The sequence below is a fragment of the Megalobrama amblycephala genome, linkage group LG18 (assembly GCF_018812025.1).
Source record: "Megalobrama amblycephala isolate DHTTF-2021 linkage group LG18, ASM1881202v1, whole genome shotgun sequence".
NCBI classification, from domain to species: domain Eukaryota; kingdom Metazoa; phylum Chordata; class Actinopteri; order Cypriniformes; family Xenocyprididae; genus Megalobrama; species Megalobrama amblycephala.
In genome coordinates, this window is record NC_063061.1 from 28,680,032 (window position 1) to 28,702,187 (window position 22,156).

Sequence of the window (22,156 nt, forward strand, 5' to 3'; positions counted from 1 at the left end):
TTTTCTAAAAGAATGAACTTCATGTGTTACTGATGTGTTTCCTATGGGTGGAGTTTGCTCTAAGTAATGCACTTCCTTTGCTGTAGTGAAACTCATGAAATGAGTTTCATGCTAATGCATAATATGCTTTTAAAACAATAGAGTTTTGCTTTTATTTAACCTAGAACATTCATTTATTTCATCCTTTTGTTTCTTAGAATATTGATGCTGTTTGTTTTCTTTCCTTCACAACAGCATTGGCATTATCTTGTGCTATGTTTATCCATTTTTCCTACCCTTTTCAACCCCGTCCAGGTGGGTTTCTCTCACATTGCTTGTGGACACAGACATGTGTCTCAGTCCCACATGAAGTACTAAGGCCAAAAGATCCACAATCTAACTGCAATCTAATGCAGGCAGCTGAAGTTAGCTGAAAGTGTTGAGATGATTGCACACACAAACACAGACTCACACCCATTTGAACAATGTTAAATATGTGTTGATAAACACAACCAAAGACAAAGACTTCCTTGAGGACGATATGTTATGTTTACACTTACAAAGCTTAATGGAGTTTTTAGTTGTTTAATTTAAGAATCAATGTTGTTTCTTTTAAAGTTTATGAAATAAAAATAGACAAAAATGATATGATTGTTGAGTCTTTCATGCTTGAGTCATAGTTTCTCTCATTAATCAGAGGTGACCAAGTTAATTGCTTCAATCCTGCCTGTTCTGTATTCAGTGTTCCAGAGCGGAATGAGGTTGAAAAAGCAGTCCAGTCATGCAGGATTCAACCATGACAATGTGTCAGCAATGCCATGAAAATCAGAGAAAATGTTATCAGATGCGGTGACTTTAATGTGCCTGAATGTTTCCGCTCCTCAGCCATTGTGGCGCTGATGCATTAGCATGATGAGAAACTAATTAACACCCACTTAATTAATACTCAAGCTGTTCAGCTAAAAATCACTTTAAGACTGTTCCCTTTACAAACACATCTTATATAATCCCATTACTTTGTCTGTGTAGCATTCTGGACCAGCATGCATTGCAGGGCTGCTTTTAAACACTAAACTAGTTTTTAATCAAGGGTGTGGTAGGCTTTTTTTTTATGCAGGCCTAATCTCAAGGATTCACAGTGGCTTCCCTGCACCCAGCCTAAAACTACTGCACCACCCCAAAACACTCTGCATAATCACTCCGTCCCAGAGTGTGACTCTAAGACACAGCAGGTGTGCATGCTGGGGGAATATAGCCAGAAGCTGCCAAACAAGTTTTACAATGAGCCAAGCTAACGAATAAGCGGTTGACCTTCTCAGCTGACACTTTGGCTGAATCCAGTCTAGGTGATCTATAGTTTCAGACTTAGTTCATACTTGTTTAGACTTGGTTTGTTGAATTATGAATAATGCAATAGTATGTCACACCTACATGTAAAAATACCAAGTCTAGCGATCATTTCTGGAAACTTTTATTTCTTGTTCAACTTGTTCCTGCAGATTACTGTATGAGTGATGCAACCATGGACCAGCTATGACTCATGATGACCCTAATGCAATTGACCGATGACTGTCTAGTACTACTTACAAACACTGAGACATGTGCAATAACACACTTGCAGGCTGGACCCAACCAGCCAAATACTTGGTTGACATATAGCAGTGTTTTCAGGAATACAGTGGTAAACACAGGGAGCGGTAAGTATGACGGCTGGCAAATAAAATCTGACTCCAATCTTAGCAACGGTGGAGAAAACACTCCTTTTGACCAATACTGGATATTATTAATTACTGTAATTTGTTTTTGTGTTTAATAATCCTTTAAATTATAGGAAGGGTGCAGAAGAAGAAGCAAGCAAATCCATCCAGACTGTAAACTTCATTATAATTATAAAGGGAAAAAAAGAAGCTTTCTTTAAAGGGATATAGTAACTAGACAGTTGACAGCACCTATTGACTTCCATAGGATTTTTGTCCTGCTATGGAAGTCAATGGGTGCCGTCAACTGTCTGGGTACACACACACACACACACACACACACACACACAAAAAAAAGTGTTGTTTCAACTTAAAAAAGTGTTCATGCAGCCCTAAAATTTTAAGTTTAGTCAACTCAAATATCCAAGTTGTCACTTAGTACAACTTCACATTTCAAGTTGACTAAACTTAAAAATTTAAGGCAGCGTGAACACTTACTTTAAGTTGAAACAACACATTTTTTTTTTTTTTTTTTTTTTTTACAGTGTACCAACATTCTTCAAAATATCTCTAGCAGAAGAAATAAACTGTTTGGAACAACACAAGGGTGAATAAGTAATGACAAAATTTTTATTTTTATTTTTGGGTGAACTCCCTTCAAGGTTCAGTGTGATATCTAGAAAGCACAATATAAACTGCATAATACAATTTAATGATAGTAAATTATTATTTAAAAAAAAACAAAAAAAAAAAACGCTGTAGTTAAATGAACATTTATTATAGAATATTTATTATAAGACTTAAATTCACTACAAAAAAATCTGAAAACATAAAATGTTAATTAATACTTGCCAAGGCTGATTTTGAAATACTAATTCTAATACTAATATATTACTCATACTACGCTTACCATATCTTTCTATGGCGGAAATAGAGTAGTATGCTAGTATGCGGTTCAGATTTCAGCAATGGTATACTACCACTACTGTAAATCATGGATATCGACCTGTTATTAATCTCAAAATGGCCAAATATCAACAGATTAATTGGTCTATAAATAATTAGGCCATTTCAAGATATGGTTTATATATATTTTTTAATATTTTTGTATTTATAAAATAACAAGCATAGAGGAAATAAGCATAAATGTATGCAAGATTTGTCATACACACATGTACACAATACATAATACAATTTAATAAAATGCAAAAACTACTGAATTAAATGACAATTATTACCAAATATTATATAACACATAATAAATGTAATATACTGAACAAATGCTTAATAAAAACATTGATTATTAATTGACAAGCCTGATTTTGAAACTGACACAAGGTTAACTACCAATCAGCTAACTGGGCTTGGTTAATGACCAATAATTCAACTCAAAAATTTTAACAAATTTTTTCTTTATCAAATAAAAAGCTTAGAGGAAATAACCAACATAAATCTGATCATCATCATACTACTTGCAGAACAGAAGAAGCATAGAGAGAAAAAATAGCAAGAAAACCCCTCTAACATAAATAATACAGAGAGAAAAGACCCAACTGAGCAGAAAGGAACTTACTTTTGCTAAGGTCCCTCCCTCTGTCCGCATTAGAGAGAGAGAGAGAGAGAGAGAGAGAGAGAGAGAGAGAGAGAGAGAGAGAGAGAGAGAGAGTTTGCACGTATGTCACAGCGACTATGGTGGAGGGCTGGTGAAGATGATGGCAGCTCTCTGCGAGGATGGCACATATGGACTCAATTGTGGCCGCAAGAGCGACAGAATATCAGTTTTACATGTCAAACTGACAGAATCAGCCTTTAAAGCGCTAGAAAACTACCAAAACTGTAAGGTGAGTGCTGGAAAACTTACAGCTTTATGGAGAGAAATGAAAAGCCAGAGCTTGCTCGCCCAAAAAAAGGCTTTCGATGTGTCAAATAATTGTTTTATTCCTCTCTAAACAATGCAACATCTCCTAAAAGTTGATACATGTTTTCAGTTGGTTGATGTCCTTGAAGAATTGATTGGAAAATGTTTTTAATAAAGAAAAAAAAGACTCTACGGGGTGAACATTATGCCAACACACCATTGAACTCTCTGCATGTAATTTGAGCACTAAAATCACATTTAATGACTTTTCATACCTTTTATGAAGTCTGAGTGATTGATAAAGCTTATATTAACTTGATTAAAGCTATATTGTTGTGTAGGTTGTATGTTTTATTGTGTTTTATCCTCGAAATATGAGCTACAATGCTAACGGATAGTTAAAACTTTTATCTACGAACGAATAACGTCGATTCAGCTGTCTGTCATTTCGACATTTTGATCACTTTAGTTAGTTTACATTCTCTTTAAAGTAGATATTTCGTGTTACATACGAAAAAGTGTTTGGGTTTGACGAAAATTAAAGTTTGGTGAGCTAGCTGATAGCACGGCTAATGTTACTAGCTGGCAGTCCTCCAACAATGATTAAGTTCATAAATGTGGCGATATTTTTGTTATTTGTTTTTATAGTCATGACTCTTAGTCCAAATAAACATGGTTTAGAATCACAATAAGACCAAATAACATCTAAGTTTGTTTAATTAACGTCTAAATATGGTTGCTGAGCTAGCTAGTTAGCTTAGAAGACTTATACACACCTGAGGAGTTTAATGATTTATTAAGATAAACTGTGTCGTTTTATACCATAAACGTTGTTTGTTATGTCCTAGGCAAACATATTTATCTTTAAAAAACACAGTGAATAATTAATTCTTGTTAAGAAAGGAGTTTTTTTTTGCTTTTGATGTGTGGCATGTGACTAAGTGGGGAAACCCATTACTTTGGCTTAAACATTTTAATAGGACAAATCATCTTCCTTCCATGTAATTTTGATAAACTTTCTAAACTAGTCCTGACCACAAATGATGTGTATAATTATTCCCATTTGGGTCATTTAAGAGAGTAGTGCTATGGGTGAGTTAGATGTGTAAATCTGTTATGAATGTCACTAAGATAAGGAAATTGATAAAACAAAAAAAGACCTTCTGGGCATTTCTATCATTTCAAAAGCCTGAAAGAGTTTCTATTGGCTTACTAGGAGAAATCAGGCAGCTTCAGTGAAGAGCTGCATTGTCTGGATTTTTTTTTAAAGCTCTACGCTGCTCAAAGTGCTTACGAGGCAGTGTTTGACTTAAAGCTACAGCTGGCCCGTTGTAAAAAAGAAGGGAAAAAAAACTCTGCACCGGGTTCATAGAGATGGTTCATTCGAATCCTGAAAGGCCAAATGCAGCTAAACATTTAGGCTCAAGATTTGGATAATTTGGACATTAACCCATTGCATCTGAACCGGGCCACCTAAATTTAAAGTCAACCAATTTTGTTTGGAATTTCTCTCAAAAGAGTTAAGTTGAACCTTGAAGCCTGTTTGGGACTAAATTTAGCTTAGTAATCCATCAAGTTCCTGGCTGCTTTAGACTGGCACTGTTTGCCTTTGTTGATTAGGACTTGCAGTTTGGTTGACGCTCAAAATGTTACAACACACCATCGGTAAGGCCAAGTCTTAAGCGAAACGTGCCATTCTGTTGATTTTTATCTTGCACTATTATAGTATTTATTCATATTTTGCTGTTATTTTAATTTTAGTTTAAGTAATTTTATGTGGTTTTGTCAAAACATTATTTTTTGTTAAATATTTTTATTTCAGTTAGTTGCCAAGGAAATCTTTCTATATTCATTTAACTGTCCTAAATTTAATTTTTGTATATTCAGCATATAACTTTATTTCAGTTAACAAAAATGCTTTTTAATAGTTTTAGTTTTTCGAGCAAATCACATGCCGTTCAGTTGACGATATCTAACATGTGATTGAGAAAATGTTACGGCAAAATATTCAAAGGCTGCCGAAGGTTACGTAACAATCGTGTTGTGTATTAAGTGTCATGTTAGTGTAAAGAATGTAGTGATCATATCCTGCAAGGCTTAGCATCCTCCTATATTAATCGGATAGTAGTTAAGGGATTACTTACTTCATCCGTACCATACCTTCTCTAGCTTTAGCATAATACTGCAAAATAGACAGAATGCATAATGTACTTTAAGTGTCTCCAGCTAGCTTGATTTCACTGACCAGAACAGTGTCTTGTTGTCATGTTCCAGATCTGTTTGTCTTCCAGCTACCGTTTTCAGCTGAGCTTGTGGTTAATCATTATTCATCTCTCGGCAATGGGACAAGACAGTCAGGGCAAAGACAGGGAATGTGTGAACCTCAGCGATGATCCTGGAGCCGTGCCTTATCTCTTGCATGGCACTAAATGTTGATAATAGGTCTTAAGTTGCAAAAGTGCGTCTGTGTTTATTTTTAATGTTTGATTTACTAAGGAAGCTGTTTTAATTACAATTCCTGTTTCTGTCACTTGTGGTTATTGGTGGCTGCTTTTGCTGCATAATTTGTGTTGGACATCAACGAAGAACCAAGAAGTTGTTCAAATCAGATTTTAAAATGTATTAAAATTACACTGAACTGCATTGCCCAAAAATATGCAAATGTATGTCAAGGCTGAATTTTACTATCTTAATTATGCACGATTATATGGAAAGTGGTGTTTTATTATTTGCATTTAGCATTAGACTCCACACAGATGTGCAACCCATTTTTAAGAGTTGAGAACCAGTGGTTTAGGCTTCCAGATCATCAGAAAGCTTAATCGTGCTTCTTCTTACTCCTGTGTAATGTGATCTGATCAAGTCTGTGTGCAAGTGTGCTTGGAGGGGGTGGGGGCTTGTGAAACTTATCTGCTTAAACAAGCCTTTGCAGATGGAGGAGGCTTTGGGCAGTATTTGAATATAACTAAAGGTGTATGGTTGCAGGGAAGTGAAGGGTTTGGTTTATGTATGTGCATCTGTTCCTTTAACAATGAAATGAATTCTGCACAGAATGTACTCTAAACATGAGACTTGAAAAAAAAATCACGCCAGTTCCAGTAGAAATGGAAGTTCAAGTCGAGTGCGTTGCATTGAGGGATATGGTATTTTGAGAGAAGTAGTAGGTCTTGCTGGTATTCTATGCATGCAGAAGTTGCTTTATAGTTGCACTAATCTCATTGTTTTTTCATAGTTTTTCTTAATATAAAGGGGTCATGAATTGAGAAATCAACTTTTCCTTGAGCTTTTGATACATAAGAGGTCATCATACTATAAGAATATCCTGTAAGTTTCAGAACTGAAAACTTCCTTGTTAGTCCAATAAAAGCTTTTATTGATACCAGGCCCAGACTGATCCTGGAATGTGCCTATGACGGTGAAACGCCACCTCCGCAGAACAGAAGTGAGATGAGGAGAAGAGAATAGCGAAACAACAGGACAAAAATAACATTCCCTTTCAAAGGATCCTTATGCTAGGAATATGGTTATTTATTTTCAACAATGTGAATATATCAGTTGAGCTTTATTTATTAGTATTTGGTATTTCACTGTAGATTCTTTGGTAAATCAATCGCAGGCTTTGCAAACAGACTTTTACAATATGGACTTGACAGTAATGCAACAACATGTAAGTAACTGTTAATTCTAGTGCCTGATCTGATATGTAATGATTCATGTAAAGTCAGATGTTCTTTGTCTATGTGTCAGTAAATCAAACCAGTGACTAAACGGTCAACTTCAGTAGTAGGATGAAAATAATCTGTTATTTAAGCTGATCTAAATTATATAAAGAAAGCGATCAAAGAACGCTCCCTTTGCAGTCGCTCGAGCTGTCAATCAAACAGTGCGAGTTTATCAATGACTGAGTTCTGGACATGCGCTAAAACTCGTTTTATTCAATGAATCTCTTAGTTTTATCGCATTTGCAGTGTTAGTTACAACGAAAGCATTCGTTAGTGTGCAGAAATTGAGTTGCAATGACGAAATCACTGCTTTCATGCGCTCAACAACATGTCTGTGATCAGCTACAGTGTTCATCACTGCAACCTTTCATGCCACAATCTAAATATAATGCCATAGATCTAAATGTAATGCAGCACTTTTCGCGATTAGTTAACTTTGAGAGCTGTAATAGTAAAAACGTGCTAAAAAGAGAGTAATACTTTGCTATTTCAAATGGAAAGATGTTAGCCAATCACAGCAGTGGGCGTTTACACTGAAGTCTCACAGCAGACACGCCCCTTAAAACAGAGCGTTTAAATAAGAGGGCTAAAATCAGGGTAGTAAAAATGCCTTTTATTTTTAAATTATTACATTTTTTGATGTAAAAAGCATACTTGCATTATAAGCGCACCCCAGGAAACATTATGCAGTTCATGACCCCTTTAAATTAGCAAAATAACCATTTGGTTACCTATATTTAATGTTTGGGTGGATTAAATCAGTTTTAAGTGGCTCCAGATAGCACACATACATCTGCAAGACATAGAGTGCTTCATCTGGAAAGCATCTGCTGTGTACAAACATCTGAGAAATGTCAGTTTTACATACATTCTAAATCATAAACATCTTAAAAACATTTTCTAAATGTCTATTTAGCGTCTGACAGGAAACGTCCTAGAAACGTTTTGCAGATGAGCAAACACTCTAAAAAAATACATCTTCCAGATGTAAACACGCACATCAAATAGACATCTCTGAGATGTACGTGTTCTGTCAGGGGCAGGTTTAATTTATGAATTTTTTTGTGAATCTTTTCCAGAATGCACCATCCTCACAGGCGACGATACGTTTTCAGGGTCTTCAAGGGGTAAGTTGACTTTTCATTGCTTGTGGAATAGACATGTTGATAGGAGTTTTACAGCATCTTAATGAGTATCATCACTGGCTGAAGGTTGGGAGTTACTCATCAAGGCACCCTGAAATTGTGGACCTGGTGTCTTAATAGAGAGCCCTCAGCCTTCTGTGGTTTTATTGTTTAACCTCTGACCCTGCGCACCATGCTGTAGTTTACTTCAGACGCTGTGTGACTATAAATACTGGGTTGGCGAGTACGATTCCGGTTTTGCGCTCATGAATACTCTCTCTAAATACATAGTCTACTTAACTAGTGTCTGTGCTGCAATCTGGCTGTTCTGAATGAGTCTGTTCCAAAACTGCCTTGCTATCTAGGTAGCTATCTTCTTAGGCAACATACATCAACAGTGATGGATCCTCATAGGTGAATAATTTATAACGGTCTACATGGGCGGCAGTACTTTTAACTGTCAGTCAAGCACATCACAAATGGTGCTCTTCATGAGTACTGCACAGAAGACTTGACTAATGTTAACCGTTGATTCCAGTAGTTTGGCATTAGCATGTTGCTATTCTAATAACTCTAAAAACACAAATAAATATATGAAATTACAAGTAGGTGATTAGAAGTGTTGTAGTATTTGTTAATACAGTAGTCAACATTTGAAGTGGATCAAAACCTTTCATCAAAGTTGTCCTAAAATTCTTCTTAGAACAACTTGGTTCTTGGGACAACTTTGAACTTTTTTGATCCACTTCAAATGTTGACTACTATATATTGAGTTCACTTTTATTTTTATATTTTCATTTTAGTTTACGTTTTAATAATTTTATGGTGATTGTGTGCTTTTGTCAGTTTTATTAGTTTTTGTTTTGTTCAATATTTCTATTTTAATTTTAGTTTTAGTAATTTTAGTACATCAACTTAAACTTATATCAGTTAGTTGCCAGAAACAGTTCTAATTTGTTTAACTTAATCTTATGTTTTTTTAAATCTATTATTTATATTTTATTTCAGCTTTTTCATGTTAATGAAAACTGTTTTTAATAGTTTTAGATTACATAAACAATACTGGTGTTTAGTAATTAGGCATGACTATTTTTGTCAATAGTTATTGGTATTGAGTGAATTTATAACTGTAATTTCTCTCAACTCCATCTGCCATATTGGCATTGTGGGATTGCCTACTTGATGAAGGATATATGCAATGCTACCTTAAAATTTGTCCAAAACTAGGTATAAGGCAGCATAATTGCTGCTTTTTGAAACTATGATGCCTTAAATTACTGTTTAGGTAGCTCACTTGTGTTTTGACAAGCTAGTATTAGTATTTTTTTGGATGATTACCCATATTAGCACTCAAGTAATTAAACTTGGTTTTATCTCCACCCCTTCAGCGCATTAAAATCCCAACGACAGATGCTTCCGATGGATCTCATAACTTTGACTTTTATCTGTCCAACTTCGGCAAAGACAATCCTCAAGGAAGCTTTGAGTGTATCCACCAGTACATATCTAGGTAAGGGCAGAGTGAATTTCTAGTGTCAAAAACTACTTCTCATTTTGCTGTTGTTTCTTATTTTTAACCACTCTTTTGTGCTTATTAGCTCTGGAGCCCCCCATCTGTCCTCCCAGGGAACGATTCAAGACAAAATCACAGTATGTGCCACCAATGACTCCTACCAGGTGACCAAAGTACGTGTGACCAAAGCAGAGGAGGATAAAGGCAAGAACAGCACCAAATTCATCAAACCTGGAGGACCATTCAGAGGTTTGATATTCATCCAATGCATTCATATCTCCTGTAACATGCACACACAAACACATTCTGGTCACTTAGATAAGGGGAGTACCCAGTATTACATTAATCCAAAGTTAAAAATGACCCTAGGTTAACAATCGAGCTTGTGAAAAGCCCATAAAGGATTTTCTCACTGGATTTTTTTTTTAGATGTCTGTCCAGTTTAAATTAGCATTTCAAGCATTTCCATTTAAATTCTGGCTATAGTTTCAATCGAGATGTTTCTGTTTCAAAGAATCTTTCTGCACACCTGATGATTATCTACACAGGATGTGGTTTTCTTTTCGGTTTATGTTTTCGTTTCCATTTTAGATGTGTGTGTAATACGTTATATAAACTTGCTCATTGTCCGATTGAAATAGATTAATAAACATGTAATTTTGTGATCTCCCATCATGCAGATCTCCTCATTTTTCTCACAGACCTGTAACACTCGGCCAGTTCAGTTGTCCCTGGTCACGTAACCGTGTGCGTTAAACCAATTGGGAGCTTTACAGTTAGTGATGTATGGATTAGGGTCAAGAGAAAAAGCAAGTAAAAGTTCATCCTATTTATCTGACGTGGCTAAGTCGTGGTGCACCTATGTCTCCAAGATTACCAGCGTGTCCCAGTGTTTATTGCAAAGTGGAAAGTGACAGACTGAATCGTTCAAATCTTATATAGCTATTGTCACCTGCAAAGACACCTGCTTAGGTTGTTAAATGAAAGCAGTGTTTTTTGCATTTTAAAAGCTGCAGGGGGAAGACATTGCCACAACTCTAGAGACCCGTTTTATCTCATGTTTCAAAAAAAGATATCATCATTTAGGAAAAAAGGTGAACCCTTGAGGGTTTTTAGAGTGTCTTTAACTAACACTCAAATGCAGCTCATTACGTTTCACCCCTTCCAGACAAAACCTGTCTCAGCACCTGTTCAGCTGTCACTCCCCTCTGGGAGCCCCCGATCTCCGGACCACAGCTGGCTTCTGCTGCAAAACTGGAAAAGTCAGTTTCACTCCCCTCCCTTGGCACTGAGCCGCAGGGGAGGAGTGATCGGGTGCGTTTGCATTTTAAACGTCAAAAGGAAGTGCGAGAAAAGGAAGGCTTTGTAGCAGCTGGTGCTCAGGAAGCCTAGTCATACTCTTGTTTGTGTGGTTAACCTGAGAGACACAAGCAACAGTTCGAAATTGTGCAGATTTTCCATATTATCATAAGTTAAAAAGATCTTCCCTTCCTTGATTCCTCCCAGTCTGCTGTATGTAGATACATGTGTGATGGCCAAAGCTTATTATCCATTGACGCAAGAGTTTCACCTGACTGGCAGGAGGTGAGACAGTGAAAGTTCGCGTCTAGATGTCGTTCAGTCATCGGCACATGTTCGGGCAAACCGAGGGAGTGTCTGTATAAGAAGACAGTAGGATGGTTAAGGAGCCACTACCCTTAATCTCAATTTCAAAATTGAGGAAACTTTTCTTAGGCAATGTAGGTACTTCAGTATTGTTTGAGTACTTTTGAGTATAGATCCTAACTTTAAAGGGGACCTATAGTGTCCCTTTTACAAGATGTAATACAAGTCTCTGGTGTCTCCAGAATGTGTCTGTGAAGTTTCAGCTCAAGATACCCCACAGATCATTTATTATAGCTTGTCAAATTTGCCCCTATTTGGGTGTGAGCAAAACCACACCATTTTTTTTTTTTTTTTTTTGTCCTTTTAAATACAAACGGGCTGCTGTGGAGCTTTAACAGCTTGCAATTCGGTTGCAAAATGATGATTGTCAGTAACGGTGACAATCCTTACATTGTTGAAACCGGAGTCAGACACTGATGGAGAGACTCGAAGAAATTACAACTTTTAGAATGCATCTGGACGTTTCTGAATGGTTAGTGGGTAAATTTATGTAGTTTCTGTGGAGTTGATTCAACTCATCGACTAGCATGTGCCGTCATGTTCATCTTTTGTGCAAATCCAGCGTTGAATTGACCCTTGTGTTTGAAGCAGTCTGGCGTGGCATGGTAACAACACTTTATTACAACTACTCTTCCTTATCCTCTTCTTTTCAGACTATTTTCAAATAGTTTGAAAAAACTCGAGATATAATTCATTAAAATGAATTTTGCAAGATTAATGTTGCACGATTAAAATTAAATGTGCAATTTCGGTCTTGTAATCCTTGGTTCTCTTTTGAGACTTTTGACTGTTTTCCCCATCTAGACACTTGGTTTAGCACTAATCCTACTCTTGCACTCTGTATTGAATGGGATAGTGTGCGAATTAGCCCTCGAGTACATGGTCCACCACCACGTATAATTTATCATAAGGAATTCCGTGAAAGTATTTAAGCTATTTACTTGGATATGTCACTGTTTTAATTACTACTCTTATTGGCCATCTCTTTGTGAATGTTTTGCATAGACAAAAAAATCCAGCACCGAAAACCGGCCCCCTCAGCCCCTGACCCGGTTCCAGAGAGGAAGCATACCACTCCCCTCAACCCAGCCAACACCATCCGCAAGTGCCTTACCAACAACCCCGTATCGCAGCGCCCGTACCGGGACCGCGTCATTCACCTCCTTGCCCTGCGCTCCTACAAGAAGCTAGAGGTGCTCGGCAGACTGCAAAGAGACGGCGTCAGCCAGAAAGACCGCAACTCTTTGGGTACTACACTACATCAGGTGAGACACCAGGCATAATGTTATTCACCAATTCATCAATTCACTTCCACTTTCCTTTGACATAAAAAAAAAAAACCAAAACTTATAAAATCCTAAAATATGTTTTTGAATGATGTCTTTTATGCTCACCAAGGCTGCATTTATATGATCAAAATATAGTAAAACGGTAATACTGTGAAATATTATTACAGTTTAAAATAAAATTTTTATGCTGTGCAATGCTGTGTAAGTTCTCTGAATGCAACTTGAGGAGTGTCATAATCATGCATATTATTTCCGGACAGAGACTTGAAGCATAGATAGCTGTGATTTGATGCTGCAAACTAATGGGCTACAGACTCGCAGCACTTTTGCAGAAGCACGGTGTCCCATAATGCAAGTCACCATTTAATAGCCCAAACACAAAGACTTGCATTCACCATAGCTTAATGTATAGCACGTGGCAAATTAGTCAACCATAAATTAACCTTATTAGTGTAATTATGCACATGCATTCTCGCTCAAACAGCTCACATGCTGAAGAGATCGGTGTAGTTCATTTCAGTTGATCTTGGTCATGTTGTTGACTGTAGTCATATTTGAATGGCTTTTGTCATCAAAAGGGGTAGAAGTAGCAATTTCGGTTCTCCCCACTAGTTTCAAAGGAGAAATATCATGGTTCACAACCTTTTCTATCAAGTATAGAAGGAATTTATTCAAGCTTTGAAAAGGGAAGTATGAAACAAGCTTCTCTCCTTCTTTGGAAATGAAGGAAGGACTGAGAATCTGAAACGGTCCCCGCGCCGAGTTGTAACGTAAGAAGTAACACTATATCGCTTTGCCTAACTGTCCATTTGCATTACTATTTATAGTGTTTGTGTATCTGTTGCTCTTAAGTATGCCGACTTAAAGAGTACACAATGTACACGATATTTCATTGTGTAAGTATTGATTGTGTTAATTCTCCTTCCTATCAAACGTGTATTAGTAGTTTAGTTGCTAAAAATAAAATAAGATGAACAAATACATAGTAGTTAAAATGGTTTTGGTCATTTAAATTGAACATTAAATGAGAATTTTACTAGATTGTTACAGTTCAAGATGAGCTAGATTAATACTTTATTCAATGTTTGTTCAAAATCCAAGCTTGCCTTGGCAAGCACCACTAATTAAATTAAATTAAACTTATAACCTATTTTTCTATTTTTATTCATTTAAAAATATTAAAAGTGGTCCTTTTAATAAAACATTCTATGTCCTGTATTTTAATCAAAGAATCAAGAGCAATCAATGCAATATTTTCCATTTCTATAGGTGGCCAATCTAAACCCCAAGGATAACTCGTATTCGCTGAAGGACTTTATCTTTCGTGAGGTCCAGAGGGACTGGCCGGGCTATACGGAGGATGAACGGGTTCAGGTTGACAGGATCCTGGCACGGTAAGATTCACTTGTCACATGCAATTAAAAGAAGAATGACTCTTTAATTTTACATGAATCATTTTTGAGATCCCAAGAGTATTTGGCAAAGCTGAATTAGTAACTTTTTTTTTATCCTCCAACAGGAAATTGGGCTTGAATTCAGAGTCTGTCTCATCCAGCAGTCCAACCAAAGAGCCAACATCCCCACTGGTACGACACATATTTTATTGTCATTTATTAATCAAATAAACTGAAACGACTAAATAGTCTTTATTCACACATAATAACCAAAAAAGATATTTTTTATTTTATTTTAGATAACTTGATGACTGCTTGTGTTCTTGCTGCCATTGTTTGTGTACTTTTCCACAGTCTCTGTTGTTATTGACGTCCAAATAGTCTCTAGTTGTTCCCAAAGACTTACTTTTGGTGAAACGTTTGTGTGATCTATCTTTGAATCCATTAAATGCCAACAATAATTATATTTTAGCATTAGAAGCACTACTGTGACTAACTATCTTACACATACTGGTGTGGATTAACAGAAATCCATAATATCCAGAAATCCATTACAGAAACATGATGATTTTTATATGCTGTTGCAGCTGCAGAACAAGTATGGATCTGCTACTGCTAATAGATACACGCTGCTTTGAGCATGTAAGATATACTGCTGCTGCATGAATAGACATGCATAAATACTGTATCAGTTCTAGGCAGGTGGAGCTGGGGGAGGTGAAGGGTTTCAGAGGATCTCCGATAGCAAACACTGAACCAGACTATTTAAATGTTGAGCGAGCAAGCAAACTCATTGGCTGCAGGATCAGCAGAGCATATATCATACAAAAATAGTCACGATTTGCACATCCATGAATTTGCAGACACAAGAATCATGTTTTCTTCCTTGCTTTTCAGAAACGCCAACCTGAGATAGACTTCATCGACCCTCTGATGCCTAAGAAGCCCCGAATCTCCCACCTCAGTAACCGAGGACCTTCCTCCTCATCTGGTCGTCATCCTTCGGAAGCAGAGGACAAAAAAAACGCACCCACGGCCGCCTGCCCTGGACCCTCTTTTCGCCCTCCCCCTGTCACAGGCTCTAGTTCAAATTCCCCCAGCACGCCGGAGGGTCGGGGGTCACAGGATCTGCCCCTGGACCAGAGCTCTATATGTGGGAACTCCTCGGAGAGCTACGCGCCCCGCAGCCACACGCCTAGCCCACCCAGCCAGCCAGTTTCCACGACTTCCCCCTCATCCTTCTCCACCTGTACTGTCTCGACAACCACCATCACCTCCACCACTACCACCAGCAGTGGCCACCACGTTTCCTCTGCCGCGTCTCCTACGGCCAGCCGTGACGGCAATGGCAGCAAAAAGCCCAAGAAGTCCAAGAAGCACAAAGATAAAGAGAGGAAGCGAGAAGGAGAGCGAGAGATGGATAAAGATAAGGACCGGAAGAGGGATAGAGCGCATCGCAAGGAGGATCACTGCGACAAGGAAGCACAGCCTAGAAAGAAACACCGGAATGAGGCGGAACATAAACACATTCCTGTAAACATCAGCCACGAATCAGACAAAGAAGGTTTGTTTTGCACTTCGTGTAGCATTTGCCATCCTCCATATGCATTTTGTGGCATTACCATTGATTAATGATGATTTCATTTTAATAACAACCTATCATTGGTTGACTGAGTTATTGAATTAATAAATCATTGCATCAAATTGCAACAGCGCTTTACCTGATGCAGCTAATTTGCTACCAGTTTGTTTACTGAGGATTTGTAAACCATACCACTAAGTAGAACAGCCAAAAATTTCAAAGAAAAGATCCAAAATTTATTAGCAGCATGCCAGCAGTTGTGAATTAAACATTTGTTAAGCTTATTGTCAGGATAACTTTGCTACATTTGCCTTTGAACCATGAACTTTAGTTCACAACATCGTTATTCTGTTCCTAAAGACCCAAAGATCATGTGTTACGTGTTGTTGTAAAATGGCAGCTTTCCATGTTTGTACATGATTGGTGTGTCTCTTTACAGCTGGCAAAGACAAGCCTGTCAACAGCACTGAACTTCCAGTCCCAACAAAGCCTGATTACATAGTGTGAGTGAACTTTGACTGCTTTATAGTGCATGTTTCTGCATAAAGCCTCTGTGTTCAGTTTTAATTGGATGTATGTGTGTGTGTGTGTACTTGTATGTATTATGTTCAATATACGAAAGATATGGAATCTTTGACTTAGTGGGGTCCTTTAATTTTTACCCCACAAGGACAAAATCTTTTATATGAGACTAAATGTTGAATAAATTTACTATCCTCCATCCCTACACTATACCTAAACCTACCCGTCACAGGAACCTAACATAATTTTAACATATATAAAATTGTTAACGTTAAAATTACGTTATTTACTATAGTGACTTGATTTTGTCAAACATTCTAATATATGATTTTTAAGATGTTGTCTTTACACAATGTCGTAAATTCCTCATCTTACTATCTTAGTGGGGTCATTTGGAACCCACAAAATAGGATAAACAAGGATGTGTGTATGTGTGTGTACACACAAACACGCATCCAATTAAAATTTTACGCAGAGGGTGCTGTCAATCGATTAAAACTAATTAATCACACATTTCTGTAATTAATCATGATTAATTGCACCTAACATTTTTAATATATTTTTATATTACAGTAATTTCAAATTTAATATCCAAATTAATGTAGAAACAACAAAGACGGTATATTTTAAATATTTCATCAGGTAGGAAATTGAACTGAAATTGAATAAAGTTCTCAAACGCTCATACAGTCTTCACTGCATAAATTATAAATTAAATATGGATTAATCCTTATTAAAGCTATAAAAGTAATTCAGTTAAGAGCAGGGAGTGATTTTTCTCTTTGTCTTGTTGGATTAACATTAATGACAGACATCACAGCAGCAAGTTTATTAGGCTACTGTCACTTTAAGATCTGACACACATGACACAGATATGACACACATCTGATGTTCTCACAGCTCTTCACAGTCATTTAAGTCTTAAGTTAACTCATTTAAGACTGTGCTTATGAGGATACTCAACATTTTGGCATAGTTTTGTGTGTTTTTGTCTGTTCAAGCGTGAAAGAGAGCTCAGTGTGGCCGGCACGCTGTCTGAAGCGAATTTCTGTGCGCATGAGTCATGTGTGTCTGTCACATGGACAGGAGATTTTGCATCTTATCGCGCTTTAATTGTTTTATAGCAGTTGAATGAATGATAGCGTGATCATATAATGTAACTCTAGCAAAAGGTTGAGGAAAAGCGGATGCTGCTTTAATTGTCTTAAATATTTTTTTCTTGAATGGACAAACCATATATAAGAAATGAGTGAAAGACCCATCTAGAGTCTGATTGTCTTTTTGTTTTATTGCAGTAAGTACACTGCAGTGATATCTATGGATCAGAGGCAGCACTATAAGGATGACTTCAATGCAGAATATGATGAGTATCGTATCCTTCATGCCCGTGTTGAGAGCGTTACGCGCCGTTTTACAAAACTGGACGCCCAGTGTAGGCGGCTAGCACCAGGAACTAAAGAGTACCAGGTAAAAGAACAAGACTTCATTTTTGTTTTATGTACTTACTGTGCGACACTTTCTTTATACAAAGCACTATAATTTATGTATTCATTTTTATTTGTATTTCATGCAATAAGTGTCTGTTTTTTCCCTTCCTAACAGGAAGTACATGAACAGGTGCTGCAAGAATACAAAAAAATTAAACAAGTAAGTGTAACTGAGCATGTCTAACCCATCTGGGTCCATCGGTAAACGATCATACTGTCAAATGAAAATAGCATGTTGATACAGTTTGTTTTACAGCACAGCCCAAAATACTATGAAGAAAAACAGCGCTGCGAGTACCTGCACAACAAACTGGCCCACATCAAAAGGCTCATCGCTGACTTCGACCAGCGGAGGGCGCAGTCCTGGCTGTAGGGCACGGGACCAAGCAAACACCTCAGCCAATCGGTGCGCTGCTCAGCCGGAGTACCATCTTTAGGGGAGTGTGGGGATCAAACAGCTCCTTATTTATTCTATTTACAGATTCCCCACTTGCCTGTTTCCCATACCTGGCCTTCTTCATCACTCATTTTCTTCTTTTCTCACTTGTTCATCCTTTCCCATACCTTTTATTCTTCATTCTCTTTATTTTTGAAGGACTTTTTGAAAGAAAAAAAGGACAACAAAAAAAATTAAACATTTTTGAATGCAAAAAGAAAAGTTACGCAATGCAAAACCGTGGGCCTTACAGCGCATATTTCTTGAAGCCTTTTGCACAGGGGTGATTGAGCCAGTACATGTGAAAAAATGGCCATAGAGGAGGGTGTTTCCAAGAGCCTCGAGACTTCATTTCTCCCAGTGGCCCTGTTTTTTTTTTTTTTTTCTTTCTTTTTGAACAGCATCAGTATTCACACCCACAGTGCAAATGATGCCTTAAGGTATTAATATAGACTTGCAAGCACCCGGGGCAGTGGGGAGAAGTTATTATGACCTGGTCGCAGGTCCACCGCACATTCGTGGAAGTTGTGAGTGATGTTTGTTTGTGTGAGTGAGTGAAAAGCGAGAAAGTGGCGAGTGTAAATTGTCAGTGTTTTTGTTCGTTCTTGGGAAGGTCAGAAACTACAGGAAGAGAGAGGCTCGGGGAGGAGGGTTGGATATAGACTTAAAAGAGGAAAAAAAAAAACAGAAAACAAAAATCCCCCAAAAAAAGCTGCTATATAAATATTTTTCTTTGATCAGCCAGAGCCTTCGGGATCAACCTGGCTCATGTTACATGTTCTTAATTTGGGCTTGCTCTGTTTAAGAAAATGATCGAACCATCTTGAAGGCAAAGGTGCTACTGATTTATAAAGGAAATGCATCGAGCAGAGGCAGACCTGTATATCCATTTCAAATGTATTCATTAATTATTGCAAGTCTCAGAGCAGAGTTATTTATGAAATATGAATAGCAATATATATTATTTGTTTTTGTTTTTTTGTTTTGAATTAAAAGGAATTGCTGGAATTGAGTATTGAAAAAGATACTGATCAAATTTATGAAAAAGTAAAGTCTTTATTTCACGGTGATAAACTTCTTAAAGATTAAGGGAAACGTTATGTTTACAAAACCTGTGTGGTAGGAAGTTTTGCCAAAAAAAAAAAAAAAAAAGTAATAAAAAGGAAAGAAAAAACCTTTCAATCCTATGTTGATGGTCTGGAATAAGACGCGTTTCTCTGAGCGACACTTTGGTATCTTCAAGGAGATGGTGGTCGAACACTTAGTGTCCTCGTATATTTATTTTCTTTGATCTTTGTTTCGGGAAAATATTCAGAATGCAGCTTTGTGAATCGGCCTTGAAAATAACATTGCTTGCAATTACGGAAATTCTCACTGGATCAAATAGCTCCGTGGTGGATTCTGATTGGCTAGTTGATTCTTGAGGCTTGCTGCATCGTATTTGCACATTTTAAGATGTCGTTTTGAGATCTGAAAACAAATTATCTCTCTCGTCTTAGAATCACATTTATTCCATTATTTTCCAGTGTTGTAAATTGAAATTTAAAAACCTGAGTGAGCCATTCTCAAAATAACCATTGACAAATGTTGGTTTTCAGTATTTGGGTCGGCAGATGGCATCTTATCTGCTTCTTTAAGGGACTCACCAAGATGTTCTGTCGTGTGAGCTTCTGTTCATTTTAGTCCCCGTTTATAGACTGATTGCAATGTCTGATGACAACCAAATACGAGTCATGGCTATTTAACAGAGAAATTTAGCAGCACTTTACTTCTCAGATGCTTATTTCCTCAGCATTCAAATAGCCTCCACACTGAACCCTAAAGATTTGGGATGACACTAAGAAGTGTTGCTTGGAACGGAGAATGTGCATCTACACATAGAACTTGGTATCGTTGTAATTTGGGTTGGGTGGGGAAGTATTTGGTGTGTGTGTGTGTGTGTGTGTTTGACCAACACCTGTTTTCTCTGACACCACTAATGAGAGATGTTAATGTTGGATAATAAGCCAAGAATCTCATAACACTGTCATCTCTTGTTTTAAAGGTGGGATGGGGGTTGTTTCAGACTGTAAGAGAATTCCTGACCTGTCCACCTAAAAATATATTAAATCAGTTCAATAAAATGTGAACTTGACAATGTATCTGCAGCCTTGTTTTTTTTTTTTCCCCTCCCTCCCGTGAATGCAGTATCATTCTGTGTATTTCTACAGCATTGCTTTTGTACAGTTGAAACAGATTTAAATGAAAAGATGATAAATGTGTATGTTTTGCAATCATCTAACTGGACCAGGACAACTTGAACACTGTCACTCTTCTCAGCATTGTTCAACGATAATTGTTATCCTCATTATAGAAGTGTTGTTTAGATATATTCATATATATTTTGCATTTTATTCAATTTGTGTAAAATTAACATTTTTTCCATTTTGGCGAAGACCGTAGGGTTGTCCCATTTGTGAATTTTAGGCTTCAAAAGGGTGCTCACAAGCGCCCCCCTTTGACTCGTAGGAAGGCTCGAGTGTTTAGGGAGCCATTTGGGATTCATCCATAGAATAGCAAAGTCAAGTGTCCATCATATGCACACTTTAGAACCTCGCCGTGGCCAGAACCTCGTAGGTAACCCAGGTAGCCTACTTTTGCTTACTCTTTTATGAGTACTGTGAATTCAGCCATACAAGATACTGTTTTTTGCCTACTATATAGTAGGAAAGTACTCTTTCGGAAGAAGCCATTGAATCGTTCGCCCAAACGATTTGTTAGTCATTCACAACCAAAATGAATCTCATGTTAAAGGGTTAAAGGATTAGTCCACTTTTAAATACACTTTTCCTGATAAATTTACTCACCCCCATGTCATCCAAGATGTTAATGTCTTTCTTTCGTCAGTCGAAAAGAAATGAAGGTTTTTGAGGAAAACATTCCAGGATTATTCTCCTTACAGTGGATTTCAATGGCTACCAACAGGTTGAAGGTCAAAATTAGTTTCAGTGCAGCTTCAAGGGCTTTAAACGATACCAGATGAGTAAAAAGGGTCTTATCTAGCGAATCGATCGGTCATTTTCGAAAAAAATACAACCGTTTATGCTTTATAAACAAAATATCGCCTTGAACGTACTTTCCGCTTCCGCATTCTTCATAACGCTTACGCTGAATGTTCTACGCCTTCCATATTCAAGTTACGGGAAAAAACGAAACTGGCGCCGCGTTCGTTCCGTAAGTAGAATAGGGAAGGCGTAGGGTCTCATTTATAAAGCGTGCGTACGCACAAAACGGGGATGGAAACATGCGTACGCCAGTTCCCACGCAAAGGTTGTGATCTATAAAAACAAACTTGACGGGAGAATGTGCGCACCTTTAAGCAAACTTTGAGCTGTGCGTACGCACATTCTGGAGACAAAAGTGATATGAATTGAGATAGTAGATGTGCTACTTTCGATCACTTTTCCAGTGACACGCTGTTTTAATGACAGCGAGGAGCGCTGGAAGCACAATGATTCCTCTTTAAACTAAACTGCAGATGTTATGACAAAATATTTTTTTCGAGAATGACGATCAGTGATGCACACTTAACTTAGATATTATGGAAGACACTTATTATTCGGTGGTCGAACGGTCCGTTGTCCAGTTTGAATAGGTCCAATAATATCTTACTGTACAACCACAGCTGCAGGAGGTGTTGATGTCGTGTAAAGGATCTTCAAACAATTACTATTTGAAGGATATCATTTGAGGAAAATGGTAAGATTTGCATGTTTTCTTTTTAAAATACTTTGTCAGTGACGCGCCGTTTCAAACAATTGTATTTACACTGCAATAAATAGGTAGGCCGATCTGTTTCCACTAAAAATAGCCTATAAACTTCCTAAAAGATATGTTCACCTTATCAGC

At 37.3% G+C, this 22,156-nt stretch overlaps 1 protein-coding gene across 1 annotated transcript; it reads left to right on the forward strand.

Annotated features, from left to right (window-relative positions):
• The first annotated feature begins 3,320 nt into the window (after nucleotides 1-3,320).
• ell2 (elongation factor for RNA polymerase II 2) lies at nucleotides 3,321-20,409 on the forward strand. Its single transcript, XM_048165596.1, has 12 exons — nucleotides 3,321-3,517; nucleotides 8,336-8,383; nucleotides 9,769-9,890; nucleotides 9,979-10,142; nucleotides 12,564-12,823; nucleotides 14,117-14,241; nucleotides 14,367-14,433; nucleotides 15,139-15,805; nucleotides 16,263-16,326; nucleotides 17,641-17,812; nucleotides 17,948-17,992; nucleotides 18,089-20,409. The coding sequence occupies exons 1-12, from the start codon at nucleotides 3,386-3,388 to the stop codon at nucleotides 18,203-18,205; spliced, it is 1,983 nt and encodes a 660-aa protein (XP_048021553.1). The 5' UTR covers nucleotides 3,321-3,385; the 3' UTR covers nucleotides 18,206-20,409.
• Nucleotides 20,410-22,156: the final 1,747 nt, after the last annotated feature.

What these genes read in the sequence shown, in the direction of transcription:
- ell2 (XM_048165596.1), top strand. Translation starts at nt 3,386, where the DNA reads ATGATGGCAGCTCTCTGCGAGGATGGCACATATGGACTCAATTGTGGC. An exon ending in GTTGACAGGATCCTGGCACG is followed by an intron (nt 14,242 to 14,366) that starts GTAAGATTCACT and finishes ATCCTCCAACAG; the next exon opens with GAAATTGGGCTTGAATTCAG. An exon ending in CAGGAACTAAAGAGTACCAG is followed by an intron (nt 17,813 to 17,947) that starts GTAAAAGAACAA and finishes CCTTCCTAACAG; the next exon opens with GAAGTACATGAACAGGTGCT.